General features: G+C 40.6%; 1 protein-coding gene across 1 annotated transcript in view; it reads left to right on the top strand.

Moving 5' to 3' along the window:
- The first annotated feature begins 2,733 nt into the window (after positions 1–2,733).
- The window catches only part of LOC122654057 (non-lysosomal glucosylceramidase), a 42,989-nt gene continuing 22,089 nt past the window's right edge, over positions 2,734–23,633 (top strand). Inside the window, exons 1-8 of the mRNA XM_043848026.1 lie at positions 2,734–3,307; positions 4,607–4,717; positions 4,861–4,917; positions 5,094–5,170; positions 5,261–5,360; positions 6,141–6,214; positions 20,593–20,693; positions 20,818–20,921. Of these exons, the coding sequence (XP_043703961.1) occupies positions 3,227–3,307; positions 4,607–4,717; positions 4,861–4,917; positions 5,094–5,170; positions 5,261–5,360; positions 6,141–6,214; positions 20,593–20,693; positions 20,818–20,921 (705 nt within the window). The 5' untranslated portion in view covers positions 2,734–3,226. The remainder of the gene's footprint in view (positions 3,308–4,606; positions 4,718–4,860; positions 4,918–5,093; positions 5,171–5,260; positions 5,361–6,140; positions 6,215–20,592; positions 20,694–20,817; positions 20,922–23,633) is intronic.

The following is a 23,633-nucleotide window of genomic DNA, read 5'->3' on the forward strand; positions in this document are numbered from 1 at the left end:
CCAAAAACCTAGGCCAGAGCAAAACATAACACATGGCTCAAAAGGTACTCGTTTCGAAGATCTCGATGAGCCCAACACCACTGCACGCCAAAGGCGTGGAGCCCCGCCAGTTTTCGGCATTCCGAGATAGTTTCGAGGCCGAGACGGCCCTCCGAAGTTCTCAACCACACTTTCTGGACCAAATCAGGTTTCACCAACAACAAGGAGGACAAGATTCATCTCAAATTTAAGATTTTCTTTTGAAGGGTTTCATGATGCAATTCCTGTGCGAGACATTTTAGGTAAATGAATATCTTTAGATACTTCTTGTGTTTTCTGTAATTCTCATAGGGAATCTATTTAGCATTTGTTTCTCTCATGTGAATTCTCTGAAAGAATGTGGTCTGCAGGTCCATTGGGTTTGAGGACTGAATTTCTTTTTGGTTATTTCTTGTTGTCTATTTCTATTTCCATGTTTGAGTCCTTGGGTCTATTGCACAAGGACTGTTCTTGGTTATTTTCTGTCGTGGCTATCATTATTTTTGGTTTCATAGAAATCAAGTAGTTGCTTGTAGTGTTCAGCCCAACCCTTTGTTAGTCTTGGAAAACATTCATCGATGGATTTTGGGCTTACATTTGTCTCTGTTGTCTTTTCTTCCTTTGCTTCAATCTCACTTGTTTGATGATATTGGTTTAGACACAGCTTTAGTGTTTTACTGCCCACCTTGAATTATCCCATTTTGATATGCGCAGGAACTACTAATGACATCTTGAACAGAGTAGATTGAACCTATGAGATATTTTTCTAAGGTTGTTTTGTTTTGATAGGTATGGATTATGTTCTGACATGCCACGAAGTTGAAGCAAACGTTCGAGATCTCCTTCAGGGACTAATAGAACTAGCCAATTAGGGGTGACAAGTTGCTAAAACTTTGACTAACTCTAAGATTTTGCAGGATATGGTGCCAGTACCCAAGCTTTGTGTTTGGTCATGGGATTCGTTCTATATTTTTTTGGCAGATTTATTGTTTAGTTGGTGATAATGGTTTTTGCGTATGATATATACAGAATATGGCCACCAATGCCATATGAACTGTGTAAAAAGGCTGAACTAGGGAACGATCCAAAGAATAAGGACCCATAACCCGGTTGAACCTGAACCACAGCCTCACGCCTGAAGAGTGCACAACGAACTTTACACGTGGCCGGCCAGAGGCACAATCACTGACATCATTGATAAATTCGGTTATCGGTTCCTGCTGGGATCTCCCACCTGACTTGAAGAATATGTAACCCTAAGGAAGGGAGAGAGGAGGAAACATCGTCATATATAAGAGTACAGAAGAAGAGAAGAGGGTAAGCATCTACAAATCATTTCGGTAGTTTAAGGCGTTGGAGCTCCAGAACAGAACTTCCCATCCTGGTCCCGTTAACTACTGTATTGCTCTGAGATCTGACTTAGGCATCTCAGAGTCCTCCCTCGAAACCCATTCCAGGGTACTCATCCGCCCTACCCTTTGGTTCTATTGTGTGCTGGATTGAACCAGACCGAAGGAGGAAGATTTCGGTTGCAACAGTGTATATATATTCTGATCATGATGTAGTTAAATAAGTAAATTATCTACTTCTGTAAGAGTTCGGTTAGTGTTTTTTTCTTCTTAAGAAAAAAAAAAAACACGTGAGGAGGACAAGAACCTTGACTTGGAAATTGGACTGGTTCTTTTGGATAAGTGGACTCAATGACTCAGTCGGCAGTTGGTCGGTGTATGGGTGGGCCGGTTTGAGTCATTGACACTGTCACTGGCGGCTCAAAAAAGACAAGACAAAAAAGACCCAACACTCAGCAATGATAGATTAGATTAGACCCTGAGTTGGAAACCATTACTTTGGAATATTTAACTAGATAACGGCATTATTAGACCCCAGTGCGGAACCTTTGCTTCGGAGTCTTCTCAAGATAACGGAATGATGTTGAAACAATCTACACCGTTAGAATCGTTAAAACGATGTATAGATCCACCGACTTGATAAAGACAAGACGACTTGAACTCTTTTCATCATACGAAAACCGTTAGATTGGAACTATTTATCTGAAATGATAGGGCAAATAACTACTAGAACTTGTAGCAGTGAAGGGTATTCTAGTAAATTCATAGTAGAAGAGTAAAGCCGAGCCAACACATGTCACAGTTCAGGTTTCACACGTTCCCTGAAAGCGGACTAGTCCATTACGGACACAGCGAATAGCGTTTCCCGTATCCGTAACAGTGTTTACATCAGAGCTGAAAATTGCTCCTTTTTGCTCTTGCTCAGTCTCATCTCACGCATATAAATAAGGATTATAATACTGACGAACAAGTTTCTCTTTTCTTTTCTTTTCTTTTCCTTTCCTCTCTTTCTAGAAAGAAAGGAACTGAAAAGAAATGGTCTCTCATAAAATTCATAAGAAGTAAGCAATAAATTCGAGACGATCTGCAGAACACATATAGCGCGTGCAGAGATCGTTGTTCGGATTCTCCTGTATAAGCGTCCGACCTGCAATTCGCCACGCAACTCTCGAAGACCTCTCTGATTTTCTTATGATATCCGTAAAAAGTACTTTTGCTGATCTTTCGGTTCCCAAGAGTTTCCTTTATTAGCGCTTTTGTAGCGATTTGAATTTCTCTTGTTTTTCAGCTTTGGTGAGTTGGAGTTTGTCTCTCATTTCTGTTCAGTACGGTTTTGGTGTTTTTGTGATCTAGTACTCCTATTTTTGGACGAGGTTTTTGGTTATTGAGTTTCAATTGGACCGTAGGTTTTCCGTTTTAGTTTGAGCTAGAGGATACATTTTGATGGAGTTATGGAGGAGATGGAGTTGATGAAGAATTGCTTTCGTTGTGTAAGTTCTAGTTGATGAAGGATTCGTTTGTTGATTTGGATTATCGGAGAAGTTTGTTATTTTTTACGGTTTTGGACGTTATTGAATTTCGGAATCGGAGGGAAGCGTGTTCTCTTTGGGAGGATTAGAAAGTGAAGATCTGTACTCTGAAGTAACGCTGATTTGAAGTTGTCGTAGACCTATGTTGGTTCAGAAGTGAAGCAAACTTGTGGAATCTTGCAAAAGTGGAATCTTGTTTTATCTGTTTTGGGTTCCTGTGAAGTTTGTTGCCATCTTGACCACCAGGGACTTGTTAATTTATGATCGTGAGAACTTTTATTCGAAGAAGTTTTGTTTGTGTAATCTCTGTGGGATAGAATTTGATTCAACATGGTTAGCGGAAACCTCTTCAGCTGTAGAAAGCATTCGTGGCCTCCCGAAGAGTATGTCAACAAGGCGACCTTGCAATTGGTGAGCTCTTCACTGAGCTTTAAATCTTTTGAATTTTTTTTATTTCTTATGTCTATGTCTGATCAGATTGATTGGTGTCCTTCTGTTACTGCTCTATAACATGTCTGTGTGAGAACTTCGATAGCCATTTCACCATTGTTATCATTCTTTCAGAAAAGCAAGAAGCTTTTGTTAATGCGGATTAAAAGACACAGAAGAGAAACAAAATTATTACGAGAAAGAAGTATGAATGTACAACAGCATAATAACTCCAACCATCCAACGTTGAAGAGGGGGGGGGGGAGTGGGGAACTGATAGAGAAACAGATTCACTGTAATATACTTGTGGACTTTATAATGGTGAATGGTGTGTGAGTTAATAAAAAAATATTCTACACCTCATTAATTAGATAATGCAGCCTTGAAACACAATAACCCATCAGTAGTTTGTGGCAGTTCCGGCTTCCTACTATATTGAAGTCCAGAAAAAGTTTGCATTCCAAAAGTTTAGCTCTGTGAACTTCATCTTACTCGTACAAAGTTTCAATTTTTTGTTGCCTCTGCTTGTTGTTTTTCTGAACTGACATTCCTATGGTATGATGCATTTACTCTTTATCATAAGAACCTTCATTTTCATGGTTTTATTTGTCTGGTCAATTAGAGGATGCTTTTCAGGTCCCTTTGTGGGACTGTTGTTATTAACAGAGGCGCCTTTGTTAGGCAACTTTATTTTGGGTACTCAATCAGGTAATTGAAAATTTTCCAATACTATATAAGAAGCTAGTAATGGGGCTGAGTAGAAGGCCAAGATCATTTTTAACCGCCAAAATCTTGCTGTTGAGAACATGAGGAGAATGGAAAGCCCTTTTGTTTTATCCCGATTCACTTTAGCTTTTTGGGTTTGCAAGGAGTTGGGGGCTTTCTCATTCAAGACTAATATTGCATATTCCCATTTACTCCACTTTAAACATTGGCCCTTGTCATTTCTCTCTAAAGTAATAAGCAATAAAAGTTGGATATCAAGTTTTGATTTCCAGAAGACCTCTATGTTTTGCAGTTAATAACAATTAGTCTGAGTTTATTTTTGTCCCGGAGTTTAAGCTGATCCCAGACCTCAACAAATATGGGATTAGGTTCGGTCATATCCCTCTCGTGTGTGTGTGTGTGTGTGTGTGTGTGTGTGAGAGAGAGAGAGAGAGAGAGAGAGAGAGAGAGAGATGCTTTAGTATCCCAAAATTTGATATCTTTTACTTACAAGCACTGTTTCTATGTTCTTTTGCTTCGATTTCACTAATATTATCTACTTATCCATGGTCCTAGTTGGACTTTGACAGTGCTGCCCCACCAGAAGAAGCATGGAGGAGGAGACTAAATAGCCATGCTAATATACTCAAAGAATTTAGTGTCACATTTGTGGAGGCAATAAAGATGGTGAGATATTCTCTTCTTTAAATCCTCATCTTATTTAACGGATGAAAAAAACAAAGCTGTGCATATCTTAACATGTGTGGTGAGTTTTTTTTTGTCTTGTTCTCACCTTCTTGTTCCTCTGCTCTTTGAAACCAAAATTTCAGGTAGGGCTCGGCTTTCGTCTTTGGTCATATGTCAGAGAAGAGGCTTCTCAGGGAAGGGTAATTCCCTTATTCCTGGTTGATATATGTATGAACTTAATACTTTTTTCCTTATCTCTGTGGGGACTTAACTCCACCCATAAGATGTTTACAGGTGGATAAATGGTCTCAACCTGAGTACGAGTTTTGAAACTCCTGTCTAATGAAATATGAAAAGCTGAATTTACTCTTCGCAGAAAGCACCTATTGATCCATTCACGCGGGAAAGTTGCAAGCCCTCGGCATCCCAAGGGGTTCCACTTGGGGGTATGGGGTATGTAACCAGTGAATTTGGACGTGACCTCTTTTAGTCTACCATAATCGGTGCTATTGATTTGATTGGGTTCCTTTACCTTTATCACAGGAGTGGTAGCATATCAAGAGGTTTTAGAGGGGAGTTCAGGCAATGGCAAATTATTCCTGGTTTACGTGAAGCATCTCCTGTCATGGCTAATCAGTTCTCGGTGAATTTTCCTCCTTTGTGATATTCTAGCTGCATACATGTTAATGTGTATTTTATGATCATCTGTCCTGAATTTTCTAAGCTTCTTTGACATTTTTGTTTGAGGGCTTCATTGGTGAAGAGTTTTTCCTTTTACATAAGGTTGTGCTTGGCGTGTTGGTCAAGTGCTCACTTGCTGAACCCTTGGTCAAGGGTTCAAGCCCTGGAAACAGCCTCTCTGGAAACAGGGGTAAGGCTGCGTACATTTAACCCTCCCCAGACCCTGCTAAACGCGGGAGCCTTGTGCACTGGGTACGGCCTATATATATAACATAAGAAAACATACATAAATCTGATGTGATGTTGCTCAAAATTATTCTTAGATTCAAAATGCAATTCCCTCTCTTTGGAACAAATAATGGTATGGGAAGCAAGATATAAAGTCTTGATACGTATCACGTTAGGCACCTAGCAATGCAAGACATGGGCAATACGAAATGAATAATAAGAAAAAATTTGTATCGAACCGCCTTGGTCAATGCGGCTCAAGATGGAATACGGTTGAGACACTATTGCCAGCAGTAGCCACCGGTGGAGCTGCGATGGGGGCAGTGACATCAGCGTCAGCGTTGGCAACAGCATCAGCAGCGCCATTATGGAAGCAGCGGTGGGAGAACCCTCACCTACTGTGTTGCTTCTCCAAAATCTCATGCTTTGTTTGTTTGGCTGTTGGGATCTTGAATTTATTATTGGACCATTTAATTTACTCTTGGTGATCTGGTCCATCTTTTTGGTACTGCAGATCTTCATATCCCGAGATCGAGGAAATAAAACCTATGCATCGGTTTTAGCACCTGGACAGCATGAAGGGCTAGGGTAAGAGGCACTGTCAATTTGTCATGAAGGTTTCATTTACCTGTCTGAAATCTTAGTGACCTGTTTATTATTATCTTGTGTTCTTTAGTTAATGCATTTTTTTTTTTGTCGTTGATGAGGCGATGATCAATAATTATGGATATTATGCTGAATAGATCCTAATATAACTAATGGCATGTAATATAGTTACAAAATCATGACCTTGTCCCATTTTAGTCAAACATTTTGTCCAGCTAATGATAGGCTTTTACACTGTACAATACAATTCTCAAGTTTGCTAACGATGGTTCTGAATCTCAGCCATCAAAATTCCAAATGAAAGAGTAACTCAAAGCTCCAAGCTACTTTGAAAACTACCGATGGTAACATAGCCCTCTTGTCTACACATCCTGGTCTATTGTTTGGGTCATGTATTTTTTTATTAGCAAGTTGTAAGGGTTTGCCAACTACCTCAATAAGTGCCCTGTGTGCCTTTGCCCATCTCCATTATAGCCTTCATGTTTCTCTTAATTGATTTAGTGTTCAATCTCCATATTTTTCCTTGTCATATTAACTGTTTCTGCCAACGCTGAATCCCATGCATCGTTCTGATCTTATCTTTTCTAGCCTTGCAACTTATCCATCTCAACATATTTAGCTATGTATTCTTGAACACTGTCATCTACATGAAAACCAGACTCATTACCTTTCCTCTGTCGACCTCCTCTCTTCTGTAGCTCGTCTCTTTCTTGCTCCTGGCAAGCAATTCAGTTCCCTGTTTAGCTCTTCCCATGGCATGCGCAAAGTAATTTGTGGACATTTTTATCACGGAAACTGGGCGAACTAGGCCATTTTTATTAATGATCACCAAGGTACTTGTCGGCCATCAGTTACATGAAAGGCTACCTGAGCTTCCATAATAGTTGTCAAGGCATCACTTAGGCGCCACCTAGATGTCCAGGCAGATTTTGGGGGGTCTAGGCGGTAAGGTTGCTCCATTATGACCAAGTGGTAACGGGTTCAAGTCTGGAAACAGCCTCTCTACGAAAGCAGAGGTAAGGCTGCTTACATTATGACCCTCCCCAGACTCCGCAGTGGCGGGAGCCTCGTGCACTGGGTACGCCCTTTTAGGCAGTTGTCGCCTTAGTGGTATTGAATGTCTTAGCCCTTATTTATGCCAAATATCATTTAAGTAAACTTAAGATATTATTCATAAATAAGCAAATACCTCATATTTGAATCCAATAAAAATAGTTAAAAAATAAAATTCCAAAAGGATAAACAGTCAACCCCCCAGTTCAACAACAAAAACTGGATTTTCGGCGGTAGGTGAAATTTTCAACTTTCTAATGTTGGGGTTTTTCTCAAATATAAAAATTACATAAATCTTAATATAGTAAAACATTGCTAAAAACCAGAAGAGCTGTAAAATATTCATTTTTTTTAATATCTAAAAAAATATTTTCATTTAGAGCAATTTTGACAACATTTACGCATACCAAATAAGGTTTGACCGGAACATAACTCGTCCAATGTAAATCAAATTTAAGCAATCTTGGATTTGTTGGAAAGCTGGTTTTGTGCTCTACCTAATACAAAAAGTCTCATACAACAACAACAACAACAACAACAACCATAACCTTATCCCAACTAAATGGGGTCAGCTACATGGATCAGAAAGGGCCATGACAAGCAGCATCTCATGAACATCCCCCTACACTGCATCCCAGCAGCATCTCATGTAAAAATAAAATCATTTGACCAGTCAAACTTCTTAGAGAACAAGAACACTTCTTTAAATCGAGAGCAGTTTAATTACTTATAGATAAGATCATATTTTTTAAGAACTGTATAAACCAAATGTGAGACTAGTTATATACCATGATAATGACCAATTCCAAGAACAGTAAAAACCAACTATATGTTTTGATTGTTTCAAACTTCCAATAGCTTGCTTCTTCAGTTCTGCTGTCTTCTAGTTCTATGTTGATTTTTGATGACATGATGTAGCTTAATGTTGATTTTTGATGACTTGATGTGGCTTAATGTTGATTTTTGATGGTATAAGGTATATATTGTAACATACTAAATAATGTTAGAAAAGAGGCGAAATAAAAAAGCACACTTGGGCGCCTTGGTCGCCTAAGCGCTTAGGCACTCCTCCACCGCCTTGGGTCACCTTGCCGCCTTGACAACTATGGCTTCCATGACTCCATACAAGGGTATTCTCTTGCTTCAAGGTTCAATTACCATTTTTCAATCTTACAAATGGATTGAATACAATCTATCTCTAGCAGCACGGAGACATTGTGATGCAGTTACGCCTAGGGATAATTATAGATATTTATGTAATTTGTTTTCTATTTATCTTTATCTTCTTAGAGTCGTCGTTAGCTAGTAGAGGTAGAGTTTGAGGTCAATCTTATTTCAGTTTTAGAGTTTTAATAGGTTTGGTTTCTTGTTTACAACTCTTTAAATAGATGCATGTAGTCCATCGTTGGAAAGATTTAGATTTGGAATGAAATTTTTTTTAGTTGAAACCATTGGCTGCCAAGCTCCGCATCCCTCTCTCTCCTCCCCTGATCTTCTTTGTCTCTCTCTCTCTCGATTCAGATCTGATTTTTTTATTGCCTTCTGTTTGTTTATCATCTAATTTCTTATATCTATTCCCTCCCTTATTCTCTTTCTTTTCATTCTATTTGTGCATGTCCTTGTTATGCAACTAACAATAGAAACAGCCAATAAGAAAGTTCATGGATCTCCCTCATGTTAAGCCCATAGTATTAAATCTCGTTTCGGCAGGGCATTTCAGCCTTACCGAAATATCCGAGATACGGTAATTTCGGCGAAATGTCCCCGAAATTTGATATTTTTTGTGCAGGATTTCGGTTGGTCATTTCAGTGGGTTTTAGGCCGAATTAAGGCCTGAAACTTCATGAAAACCCTATTTAGGCCATATAAACACATGTAAATGTTCAAATTGCAAAACATAGGCACCCAAATTGGTGTTTTGGATTTGCACCCTTGATCGGTAGTATACGGTTGAATCCTAAATTACACATTGTTTAAGTACTAGAGAACATAATAAGCAATTTAAACAAGTAAATCATACAAACATAAAGTCAATGACTCATAAGTCATAATATTAAGTACATAATTTGGATGACCTCAATATACTCTCCTGATACAAGTCAAGTGTCTACTAGTTATAATTACTGGGCCGTCCAAAATCAATCCCACTAATAGTCCGATGGAGCCTACGTGCATTGTCCTCTGACTGTAGGACATATGAATGCCACGTCCTAGTCTAGGAGAAGGAACAAGTATAGTCCTCCACATCTTGCACTTACGAAATGGGACTTCCAGAGAGCTCTCGGTCGAAATTTTGGTGAGATGTTGCAAATAGTCAAAATTTGACATCTCGCCGAAATTTCGACCGAAACTTTGTATTTTTTCAATTCGGCAAGGCATTTTGTTTCGGCTTGACCGAAATATTTGAAATTTCATCAAGATTTTGAACTATGGTTAAGCCTTCATCTCCAGATTTGGGGTGTTGCCACTTACCTTAAGGAGGATTCAGCCCAGGAAGCCCCCGCTTGAAACTCTGTTGGTTATGTAAGAGCAAAGTCACTACATTAAACTGCTTCTCCCTCTACCACCAGTGTTGGTTGCAGAAGAGTTCCTCCTTAGTTTCCTCAATTTGTTTAGGCTGCTGGTACTTGATACTTAAGAGGATCAGCAATTGCGATTACTCCCTAAATCCCTAACCCGATCCGACCTATAGTGGAGGAGATTTCTTCTTCGAACCAGTTTCTTCTAGCACTGGTTCCTTATTGTGAACAAGGATAGGAGACAAACTTCAATATTATTAACCTTATCTTCGTATTGACATAAATTCCCTTTACTTAACACTTTTGTGTCCTGTTAAGCCCACACTCTATTTCTGCTCTCCTGTTGGTCTTGGACTTCAATATATTTACTGTTGTGCTACTTAACCATTAAGTTGAACTATTCATCATTCTTGTGGGTCCACAATGATCCCATTTAAGGGTTTTTGGAACCCGGGACGACATCAATTGGTATTACAGCCAATTTTTTTTTGGCAATTACAAACCATGCCAGTGCAATCCCACATCACCAGTCCCAAGTTGCACAAGTTATATTGGGAACTAGTTGGGAGTCTGCAGAAGACTGAGGCCAAGCTTGAAAAGTTCATGGAAGAAACACAGAGTCTCTTTACGGAGTTTCATGCCTTCATGAGAAGGACTGGCAAACAAGAAGTTGGACCGTCTACACCAGTTCAATTTGGTACCTTATAGATCGAGGATACACCTCAGAGTCAGCAATCCGATCTGGCTATACCCCAGTATGTTACACGGCAATTTTCAAACAGGGACTATGGCATCAAGATTGAGGTTCCAGTCTTTGGTGGTGAGAAGGGCCAGAGGATTTCCTTGATTGGCTTACTTTAAGTTGAAAGGATCTTCGCTTATAAATCCTTTCCGAATGAGAAAAAATGTGAGCTGATCCTCACCAAATTTATTGGATTTGAATGTTTATGGTGGGATGATGTAACTACATTCGAGTCTTATCAAACGACTTGAACCCGCTACTAATTGGGAAGGCCATGAAGCAGATTCTGAATGAGAAGCTTGTCCCTCCTAATTATGAGAAGGTTTTTCACAAACTAGTTAATTTTCACCAAGGAAGCAAGGATGCGGATAACTACACAATAGAATTCCTTAAATTGTCTTCGAGTTGCCGACTTCAGGAGATAGACCAGCAACGGATTCTGAGGTATATCAGTGGGCTGAGTACCGAGATTCGACTAGAGTTGACCAATGGTGATTTTAGGTCCATCGATGGGGTAACCTTGGTCAATTATTTGAAGATGGCGAAATTCTTGGGAGATAATAATGACTTGTGTCATATGGGACACAAGCCAGCTTGATTTATAATAGAGAATAGGAGGATTTAGAACAGGTACAATGACAAATATATCCCTAGGACAACTCTACCCTTGTACCCGTATTACAACACTCCCCCTCAAGTTCGTGCATGGATATCACACGTGTCCAACTTGGAAACAATTGAATGGAAAACCTTACTACTAAAACCCTTGGTAAAGACATCTGCCAATTGATTTGCAGACTTAACAAAGGGTATACAAATAAGTCCTTAGTCGATCTCCTCATGCTTGGTCCTATTATGTTGGACGGGGTTGTGAGCAATGCTGATGGCAGACTTACTATCGTTGTACAACATCATAGGCAGTTGTGGAGGGACACCTAAATCCTGAAGAAGACCTTTAAGCCAAAGCAGCTTACAAATACCATGTGCCAAGGCACAGAATTCAGCTTCCGCACCCGATCTTGCAACCACAGTCTGCTTCTTATTTCACCATGTCACCCCCAACAAAAGTGCAGTAGCCTGTCATTGACCTGCGATCATCTAGTGAACCAGCCCAATCGGCATCTGTGAAGGCATCTTCTTTCATATGGCCATGTGATGAGAAAAGAACCCCCTTCCCTGGGGCTGACTTCAAATATCTAAGGATACGAAATGCTGCCTCTAGATGTGTGTCACGCAGATCATGCATATATTAACTTACAAGACTCACTGCATGTGCTATATCAGGCCGAGTATGGGAAAGATAAATTCGTCGACCAACCAGCCGCTGGTACTTTCCCTTATCAACAGGTTCTCCATCCTTGCTTTTTAAATGGGTGTTGGCCTCTACATAGGGATGTAAACGGATTGAATTCGAATCGAATTGGGCACTATCTGAATTCGAATTCGTTTATGTTGAGAGATTTAAAATTAGGGAAAGGCTTAGATGATTTAGTCATCCCAAGCACATCTTTATTTATAATCATAATGAAGAATGAAACAATTGTACATTAGCAATGTGGGACTAAACCACATGTACGAAATAAATAAAATAACAAAAGAAAGAGGACCAGAATACCCACACGGTATTTTGGCCATATAGCTAACACTCCCCCTCAAGTTGGTGCATATATATCATGCATGCCCAACTTGACTAAGAAAGGATGAAACAGCTTGCTACTCAGCCCCTTAGTGAACACATCAGCCAGTTGATCAGTGGACTTCACAAAGGGAACACAAATGAGGCCGGCTTCAAGCTTCTCCTTGATGAAATGACGGTCAACCTCCACGTGTTTAGTACGATCATGCTGGACAGGGTTATGAGCAATGCTAATGGCAGCTTTATTGTCACAATAAAGCATCATAGGAAGATGGACAACAACACCAATATCTTGCAATAATCCTCTAAGCCACAGAAGTTCACAAATTCCTTGTGCCATTGCGCGGAACTCGGCTTCAGCACTAGACCTTGCCACAACATTCTGCTTTTTGCTACGCCATGTGACAAGGTTCCCACCCACAAAGGAACAGTAGCCAGAGATAGATTTCCTGTCAGGAGATCTAGCCCAATCGGCATCAGTATAGTCTTCAATCTTCAAGTGACCATTGGGAGATAGAAGGATTCCCTTTCCCGGAGCAGACTTCAAATACCTCAAAATACGACGGACTGCATCCATATGAGAGGAATAGGGATCATGCATAAACTGACTCACCAAACTTACAGCAACTGCAATGTAAGGGCGTGTGTGAGAAAGGTAGATTAGTTTGCCCACTAATCGCTGATAAGCACCCTTGTCAACAGGCTCATCCTCTTTCTCCCTAAGTTTTGTAGTAGCTTCCATAGGAGTATCTGAAGGATGACAGCCAAGTAGCCCTGTCTCAGTCAATAGATCAAGGACATATTTTCTTTGAGAAAGAAAGATGCCCTTTGAAGATCGAGCAACTTCTATCCCTAGAAAATATTTTAGGGGACCAAGATCTTTGACCTCAAACTCACGGCCAAGAAGAATTTTCAAATCCCTGATTGCAGCATCATCATTACCCGTGACCACAATATCATCCACATAGATTATGAGAAGAGTAACCTTGTTACCAAGTCATCTGATAAACAAAGTGTGATCAGCATTGCTCTGCTTGTAACCTACTGAAATCATAGCCTTATGAAATCTGCCAAACCAGGCCCTAGGTGACTGCTTCAAACCATAAAGGGCACGCTTCAATTTACAAACCCTGCCCTTAGTGCTGTCATCAGAAAAACATGGTGGAATGTCCATATATACCTCCTCCTCAAGCTCTCCATGGAGGAAAGCATTTTTTACATCTAACTGCTGAAGATCCCACCCAAGATTCGCAGCACAAGATAATAACACCCTGACGGTGTTGAGCTTTGCCACTGGTGCATAGGTCTCCTGATAGTCAATTCCATAAGTCTGAGTGAACCCCTTTGCAACCAGACGTGCCTTATACCTATCCACCGAGCCATCAACTTTTTGTTTGACCACGAAGACCCATCTACATCCCACTGGTTTTTTCCCTGGAGGAAGAGCCACAAGATCGCACGTATTATTTTTGTGTAGTGCTCTCATTTCTTCCAACATTGCTTCCTTGCACTTTCCATCTGTAGATGCTTCCTGCCAATTTCTAGGAATCGAGATAGAGGAAAGAGAAGATACAAATGCACGAAAAGAGGGAGAAAGAGAGTTATAAGAAACAAAATGAGATATGGGATGTAAAGTGCAAGTCCTAGTACCTTTGCGAAGTGCAATAGGTAGGTCGAAAGGAGATGGATTACCAGGAGATATAGGATTTGTGTCTGGAGCCGGCAATTGGATGGGTACTGGTGCTACAGTGGGATGCAACTGCCGTCTGGTGGATCTGCCCCTTGTATAGGTGATCATGTTGGAGTTGTCAATTCTCTTCTGAAATTCACCAATAGTTCTTTGGACAGGAGTCAACTCCCCCTGAATAGGAATATTAACATCAGTATTTTCTATGGTCTCCCCCTGTAAAGGATTCCCATTAGGTGAGGGGGGAACAGCCGAGGTTGTTGGCAGTCTCCAAAGTAGGATGGGCAAGCATCCAAAGTTGGATGGGAAGCATCCAAAAGGTCGGCGGTGGTGGTAAAGGGTGACAGCGTGAGGTGGTAAAGGGCACGAGCGAGGCACCTCTCGTAAAGGAATTTCGAAAGCCACATCTTCACCAAGACTCTCCCCCTGAAGAGGTGGCGAAGAATAATAAGAAATGGACTCATGGAAAATAACATCCATACTAACCACGGTACGGCGGGAAGGGGGATGGTAGCATTTATAGCCTTTCTGGGTTGGAGAGAATAACCCAAGAAAATACAACGGAGCCCCCGAGGTTCAAGTTTGCCTGGAGATTTGGTATCTCTAGAATAACACACACAACCAAACACCTTGGGAGGCACAATAAAGGAGGAATTACCAATCAAAATATCAGAGGGGTAACGGGAGTTGAGTACCCTAGAGGGCAGCCTATTGATGAGATAGGCCGCCGTAAGAACCGCATCCCCCCAATATTGAGACGGGACATTTTTCGCAAACATCAAAGCTCTGGCCATTTCTAACAAGTGGCGGTTTTTCCTTTCTGCCACACCATTCTGGGCAGGGGTATCAACACAACTAATTTGATGAATGATTCCATGGTCGGCCAAATATTTTTTAAATTGTGATTCTTTATACTCTGTCCCATTATCACTTCTCAATATTTTGAGAGTAGCCTGGAACTGAGTTTGGACCATTTTATGAAAGCGCTGAAAACATGAAAAAACCTGATTTTTTGTGTGCAAAAGATACACCCATGTGTGCCTAGAATGACAATCAGTGAAAGAGACAAACTACCGATGACCAGAAATAGAGGGTTTACGATTAGGGCCCCAAACATCAGAGTGCACTAATTGAAAGCAAGAAGAACTCCTTTTATTTAAAATAGGATAATTTGAACGTGTCGGTTTGGTTAGAACACACGCCTCACAAAAAAAATCATCCTTAGTACGAAGGGTGACCAAACTAGGAAATAAATGTGCTAAAATTTCTAAAGGGGGGTGACCTAACCTAGAGTGCCACTGGTAGAGTTCAGAAGAGACCATGGAGTTTTGGTGTAGTGGAGAAGGCAATGGTGATGGAGAGAAGCGACCATCATCAAGCAGGTACAGCCCACCCTACACTTTACCCAATCCAATCGTCCTCCCACAGTCCAGATCCTGAAACACACAATGAGAAGGAAAGAAAGTGACTTTGCAGTTAAGATCACGAGTAATACTACTAATGGAAAGAAGGTTAGTAGTAAAATTAGGAATATGCAAAACAGAAGTTAATGGAAGAGAGGAAGTGCAGTTGATGATTCCTTTTCCAGATATAGAAGAAAGGGAACCATCAGCTACCTTGACCTTGTCTTTCCCAGAAGTGGGCGAATATCTATGAAACAATCCAGAGGAACCGGTCATATGATCTGTAGCCCCAGAATCTATGATCCAAGGATGTGAAGCTACAGAAGCACAATGACCCCCAAATGGAATACCTGACCGGGCAAAGTGGGAACCTGAAGTAGCAGAAGAATTGGCAGTAGCTGATGTAGTAGAGGCAGCAGCAGCGGAAGACCTCAGCATACGAAGGAGTGCCTGTAGATCATCCTGGGATAGACCAGGGTCAGTAGCAGGGGCCGCAGTAACAGTCTCAGTCTGATGGGCCTTGGTCTTAGTCTTTGTCTTGGTCTTGGCAGCCCTTTTAGCTTCAAAGTCAGCCGGTTTCCCATGAAGTTTCTAGCACTTTTCCTTGGTGTGGTAAGGTTTGTGACACTACTCACAAACAACAGACCCAGTAGTAGAATCACCAAGAGAAGCAGTGCCACTAGGAGCAGGAGTGGCAGGGGCAGCAGCCTTGAGAGCTGATCTGTCTGTAATAGGAGGGTGCAACATAGCAGCCCTCCGGTTCTCCTCAGAAGACACCAATGCATATGATTGTTCAAGTGTGGGAAAAGGCTTATGGCCCAACACCTGAACACGGATCTGTTCATACTCCACATTCAAACCAGCCCAAAGTCATAGACTCTGATCTTATCCACGTGCTTCTTATAGGAAGCAATATCAGCCACTGTAGTAGGGTGAAAGTCTGAGAAATGGTCCAACTGCTGCCACAGACTGCGGAGAGTAGCATAGTATTTTGACACTGAAAGGTCTCCCTGAGTGGTGTGAAGGACCTTCTTTCGGATTTCATATACTTGGGCATCATTGCCAAGCTGCCCATATGTTTCCTTGCATGCAGCCCAAATCTGAGAGGCAGTGTCCAGAAGAAGAAAGTTATGCTGTAAATCTAAAGTCATAGAGCCTAACAGATAAGACATCAGAACACCATTATTGGCAAACCACTTTTCCTGAGTAGGCCCTTGTTCAGTAGGCATAACACAAGTGCCATTAATATGACTGGTGAGACCACGGCCTGCAATAGCAAAAGAGGCAGATCTGGACCATAGAAGATAATTCGAGCCATCCAGTTTAATAGGATTGGGTGGGAAGCTGTGGTACTCTGTCTTGCTGTGACCATCATGAAGTGACTGGTCTGAAGTGGCTGAAGAAGTGATCGAATCCCCCATAATGGAAGCAAATTAAACCAAAACTATCCTCAAATTAAAGGCTGAATCACCTCTCCAAAAATCAGAACCAGCAGCACAAGAAGAACCCTATATCGATATTTGCAGGGTTTTGGAAAAAAACCTGAATTGTGGAAATCGATAAAGGGACAAGAGAGGGATAAAACTGCAGGTAAATAGCAGCAACTGAAGTCGATTGACCCTGTATAATGGAGAAAATAACCTGCAGAAATATAGGTCCAATAGGCAGTAGCAGCCCCCAAGATCGATGGATGTCAGGGTCTTGAAAAAACACCTGTGATGGTATATCGATCTTAGAGAGGTCTTCAAAACTGAACTGTGAAGGCCCAAATTCCAGTCGAGTGTGTCCTTGTAAGTGTAGAAGTAGCCCTGCAGAAGTAGAGCCAAAGTGTAGCAGCAACAAGCAGCCCCACACCCAAAGTCGACAATTGTCAGGGTTTTGGAAAAATCCCTGAAGATGGAGATTGATTGGGAGTGGAGGTCTTCAATGAAGGAGGATATATATGCTGAATAGATGCTGGAAAGGGTGCTGAAGAAGCTCCAATAAGGGAAGAACAGCCTGCAATAATGGTAGGGGCTGATCTTCTGAAAAAAACTTGAAGACTTCAAAATCGCAGGTAGAGTCCAGCAGCTATCGAGCAGGAATTGATCATGGAGAAAACATAAAAAAGAGGTTGGGAGGGGCAGCACCTAAGTCATACGACCACCTCTTGTAGTGCTGCCCTTAGGAAAAAAGGAGAACAAGGGAGAAACAAGGAGGGAGAAGAAGGGAAAAACGATGGAGGAGAGAAGAAGGAGAAAAAAAATCGATGGGGTTGGTCCCTAATTCGAAATCAGCTCTGATACCATGTTGAGAGATTTAAAATTAGGGAAAGGCTTGGATGATTTAGTCATCCCAAGCACATCTTTATTTATAATCATAATGAAGAATGAAACAATTGTACATTAGCAATGTGGGACTAAACCACATGTACAAAATAAATAAAATAACAAAAGAAAGAGGACCAGAATACCCCCAGGGTATTCTGGCCATATAGCTAACAGTTTATCAATCTGTTATCCGAATTCAACCCATTTATCTGCCGGTTGTGTAGAAGTTGTGTCAAATTCAAATTCGATTTTTTAAATGGATTTCGGATATTATCCGATTCGATTCGTTTAGCAAGCGGATATCAAATATCCGAATGCTTTCTATCCGATTACCGTAAAAACAGAGACAAGGAGTGAGGGAGAGACGAACAGATCAGGGAGTGAGGGAGAGAGGAGAAGAAGACGATGGAGCTCTGATTTTATTTTTGTTGTCCTCTTTGGGAAGTCTTTTTCTTACTATTGGTTTCGTCTGTGATAGAAAACCTGAGTAGCATGATGAAGAATAAAAAGAAAAAACAGAATTGGAGTAAGAAGGAAAGAAAGAGTAAAGAACAGAATCGCACAAAGAAGAAATAGAAAAAATAAAAGAAGGGAAAACCAGAATCCAGAATCGAAGGAAGAAGAATCAGAATAAGAATTTTTTTTTTAAAAAGAGGATAAAATCATAGTTGAAGGATGAAGATAAGAAGTAGTAAAAGAGAGAAGAAAACCAGAGTCCAAGGAATAAAATAGAGTAACAATAAGATCGCAGGATACTTGTCACTAGAGTATGAGGAAACACACTGTCGCCAGGGTCGCCTGAGCCGCAGCCACCGGAATCGCTAGTCGCCGCTGTTGGAGACTTGGAGTCGCCTAAGGTTGTAGATGCATTGATGCAGTGGGCGGAAGGGTTAAGGTTGTCGTCGATGAGGGTTAGAGTATCTCATCTTGTCGATGAGGGTTAGGTTTTCTCATCTTGCCGGCTTCAAAACTTTTCGTCCTTTCAGCTTTCCAATTGCTTTTGTCTTTTGAGTTTTGAGTTTGTCTTTTTACGTTTTTTTTTTCTTTCTAGGAAATTTTTATTTTTTTAATGGATATGCATCATGTGATTCATGTTACCATATATGACACGTTTTTGGCTTTTTATTTTATTTTTTGTTTTTTTTAATGGATATGCAATTCATGTTACCATGTATGACATAGGACAGTGCATGTATCAATAAAAAAATATAATATATATATAAACCAATGGAAAACTTAGAAAAAGAATCACATTACCTAACTTACAAAATTATAAATAAAAATATCCAATAAGGTAACTTAATGGGATAGACGGATACGGATATATGTTTTGGATATTTTATTATCATCGGATAGTTAAAATGAATCAGATTATAATCGGTTGGAAAATGGGATAACTATATTTGTATCCGATTAGTTTTCGGACGGATTCGGATCATTTCCAGATAGTGATTTTTCGAATATGGATTTTCTTAAACGAATACGAACTCGGATCGAATTTGGATTTTTGACTATCCGTTAACATCCTACCTCTACAGGAGTATCACTTGGGCGATTTCCAAGCATCCCAGTTTTAGACAAGAGATCTAAGGTATATTTCCGCTGGGAGAGGAAGATACCTTGTCTGGAATGCGCAACTTCTATGTCCTAAAAATACCAAAGCTGACCCAGGTCTTTAATTTCAAATTTCTGACCCAGGTATTTTTTAAGTTTTGAAATCTCTGCTGGATCACTTCCCGTCACCACTATATCATCAACATAGACGATCAGAACTGTAATGTGTGGGCCAAATCGCTTGACAAATTGAGTATGATCAGCATTACTCTGTGTATATCCCACATAGTCTGTGAATCCGAACTTTCGCGGTTGTGCTTCAGGCCCGAGGCTGTCTAGCCCGTTCTCAAGATACTCAAGTTTCATCATTCGGTGATCAGAGGAAAAACCTTTCCCTCGTTCACAATGCTGCCCGCCTTCTCTGAATCTTCCATTGCAATTCGTTCTTGCGTAGTAAGCACACACCATCATCCTCTTTGCTCTTCTCTTCCAAGCATATCTGCTTCGGCCACGAATGGTGTTGGCTAACTCTTTAACATTTCTTCTTTGTACATTTCCTTCAGCATTAGATTTCATCTCGACCTATGTGTCTTAGTCTAGCATGTCAGAAACCTAGAAAAATCCATCCTCTTCTCATTGTAAGGTTCCCTTGAGTTAATTCCATTTGTTGCAGTTTTTCATCTCAGGGACCAATGAGACACATCAAGGCTGTATAATCACATGTATGTCATTAAGTTGTATAATAATTTCAATTAATTGGAACAATTGATGTTATTAAATATGGAGGATGGTTTCTCTTAAAGATAATGTAAAGAAGGCCTTGTGTAGACATGCTAGTCTGACAGGCAGGCAAAGTGATGCTCAGTTTGGGAATTATTGCATTGCAGGACCCGCAGAATAACTGGAGGATTGATCCAGTGTACTGTGGAATAGGAACTATTGTTATTTCAGGACCGTTTTGTGCTTGTACTTCCCTATGCAACCCCCCCCCCCCCCAAAAAAAAATAATTAAATAAATAAAAAATAAAAATCCCCTAGTGCCACTGGTACCTCCCATAGTTTAGGGATGGGCCTACTGCTTTAAATTTTAAGTCATAGGCCTCTTTTGGTCATTAGTATATCTCTATGTTTTTTCTATCCCACATTATCTTCACATGCACACATACATGATACATATAAGCATATCTCACCATTTATTTGTTGTGTGTATGCATCTGACTGTCATACTCCATTAAAATGGTACTTGCTACACCATTTATTTGTTGTGCGTATGCATCTGAATGTCATAGTCCGGTAAAATGGTGCTTGCTATGTGTGAAATTTTGAATGGAGGCTTAAATTTATACACAAACACTTGCATCCAATTATTACATATTTTCAAGTTATGTATGAACTGTGCATGGTCAACAATCTATGTGGTAATTCGATGCATAAAGTTTGTTTCCATCTTCTTTCAGGAAATCTTGTGATAAGGGTATTTCATCGTGGGGTTGGAACTTGAGTGGTCAGCATTCCACATATCATGCACTATTTCCCAGGGCATGGACAATATATGATGGTAATCTTTCTAAGTCATATTTTCTATTTTCTTGAGACTCAAAGCATTTGAATTTTACTCTTGTGGTGGCCAGGCATTTTGTTGCTTGAGAGAAGTTCTTTAAGCGTAATAATCTTATCTCCAGGTGAACCAGATCCAGAATTGAAGGTTTCCTGTCGTCAAATATCACCTTTCATACCACATAACTATCGAGAGAGCAGCCTTCCTACTGCTGTATTTGTTTACACGGTATGTTATGTTAAGGAGCAAATCTTCTAGAGTTATTTCCTTGTTACCCACAAAACATACGGATATGTTTTTATTTATTTTCTGAAACTATAGTCTTGCATGTGGGACGCTACACAATAATACGGTGCCTTTGAGTGCACAGTTTGGCTTTGACTCATCCCTAGAAAATTGTATTAGCCGCTACGTCTCAATGTTTTAAATTGGGATTAACAAACCAAACTTACGCACATAACGTCAGGTGGTTCTAGACGACTCCTCTTCTATTACACAAATTTTTTTTTTACTTTTTCCTGTAAGCAAGTTGTTGGTTATGATCTAAAGAAAAATGTTCATTATTCATACTTTCTTTGTGAAGGGTGAAGGTTGTTAATTGGAAATTTACCAAAATCAAATTGAGGTTGGTCCAGTTGGAATTTTAAGCTGTGGAAATGATGGAAGGAATGGAGAAATTTAGAGAAGAGGATGCACTTGGTACATCCATGGAACTAAATCTCGGTCGAAACTGACCGAAATCTCCAAATTGTTTCGGTTTCGGGTCTGGCTGAAACAAAACCCAACCAGGGAGGCCCAGGGTTGAAACCCAGTGTCAAAACCTTGAAACAAGATCCGGCACTAATGTAAGACTAGATTAGAGTTAACCTAGCCCCAAAATACCCATAAAACTCAAAGCAATCAACCAACAAGTAACCCCAACAGCAGAATATAAACCAGACCCCAAATCAGACTTAGGGTTTAAACTGAAACTCAAATTTACAGCCAAGAATAGGGGCTTTCTAAAGCCAAAGTAAAATAGAAGTGATAAGAAGCTAAACACTGATTTGTAACTGAAGTAATCAAGATACATTTGTGTTAGATATATGGCCAGAATACCGTGGGGGGGGGTATTCTGGACTTTTTTCCTTTGTTATTTTATTGTTTTGTATATGTGGTTTAGTCCCACATTGCTCATGTACATATTTTACTATTTTATTATTCTTATAAATAAGAAGGTGCTTGGGATGGAATTAATCATCCAAGTATTCAGCCTAATTCTAATCTGTTAACATGGTATCAGAGCAGATTTCGAATTAGGGACCCCCCCTCTCTTCCATTCTCGATTTCAGCCCCCTCCTTCTTCATTCTCAAGTTTTCTCCTCCCTTTTTTCTTTTGTTCTTCATTCACCCCTATTAGGGCAGCACTGATGAGGTGATCTACAGATCCAGCTGCTGCCCTCAATTACCTCTTCCCTGATGCAATTTTCTGCTCGATAGGGCCACAACTACCTGTCTGCGATATTTGGAATCTTCAGTTTTTTGGGGACTGCTTCCATCTCTACTACAAGGGATCTCTCCTCCTATTTGAAGACCAAGAACTGCAGCAGGCCATCTTCTTACATCTGTTCCTATCTTCAGATCTGTTCAAGACCCCCTAAGATCGATTTTTTTCACCAAAAACAGGGTTTTTTCAAAACCCTGATAATTATCGATCTAGGGGCTGGTGACTTATATTGGTTCTGATCTTTTGAAGGCTGGTTCTCTACTTCTACAGGCACACTCGATCTTGGTTGGAGCTGCAACACTTCAGTTTTTGACCATCTTTTATACTTCATCAATTTCAGCAATTCAGGGTTTTTGAAAAAACCCTAAGCAATATCGATCAAGGATTTGCAGGTTTCTGTTGCGGCTGATATTTGGCAGAGTGATTCAGCATTATTAGAGGAACACTCGATCCTTTTTTTCAGCTCCATCTGCAGAGTTCTTGCTCTCATTCTTCCCTACATCGATTTCAGCACTTTCAGGGTTTTTTCCAAAACCCTGTAAAAATCGATCTCAGGGATTCCCTTTGCTGCTGTTGCTGTTTTTTGGAGACATTTATTCTCTCATTACAAGAGGGCTCTCATCCCATTTTCAGCCCTTAACTTGAAGGATTTCTTGGGTTTCTCTTCACAACAGCCCCATTCTGCGATTTGGGATTCTCTCTTGTCTTCATGGGTGATTCTGTGGATTCGACTGCTACTTCTGTTGGTGATGGACACAGCAAGCCAGATTATCATACCTTTTCTCCTAATCCAATCAAGTTGGTTGGCACTAATTACTTGCTTTGGTCTAGGTCTGCTTCCTTTGCCATTGCTGGTCGTGGCCTTACTGGTCATATTACAGGCACTAGTGTTATGCCAACCGAGATTGGAGCTACTCGAGACAAGTGGCTGGCCAACAATGGAGTTCTTATGTCCTACCTGATCGGTTCCATGACTACAGATCTGCAGCATAACTTTCTTCTCCTTGACACAGCCTCGGAAATTTGGCCTGCTTGCAAGGAAACCTACGGACAGCTTGGCAATGATGCCCAGGTATATGAAATCAGGAAGAAGGTCTTTCACACTACTCAGGGAGAGTTGACAGTCTCCAAATACTATGCTACTTTGCGTAGGCGCGTAGCCTCTGGCAGCAACTGGATCACTTTTCTGACTTTCACCCAAGCACTGCTGCAGATATTACTTCCTATAAGAAACATGTGGACAAGATCAAAGTTTATGATTTCTTGGCAGGATTAAATGTGGAGTACGATCAGATTCGGGTCCAAGTGTTGGGTAACAAACCTTTTCCCACACTTGAACAATCCTATGCTCTGGTCTCCTCTGAAGAAAACCGTAGCCCGTAGGGCTGCCATGTTGCATCCTCCTATCACTGACAGATCAGCTCTCAAGGCTGCTGCCCCGACCCCTTCTGCAC

This window comes from Telopea speciosissima, chromosome 3, assembly GCF_018873765.1.
Source record: "Telopea speciosissima isolate NSW1024214 ecotype Mountain lineage chromosome 3, Tspe_v1, whole genome shotgun sequence".
In the NCBI taxonomy this organism is placed as follows: domain Eukaryota; kingdom Viridiplantae; phylum Streptophyta; class Magnoliopsida; order Proteales; family Proteaceae; genus Telopea; species Telopea speciosissima.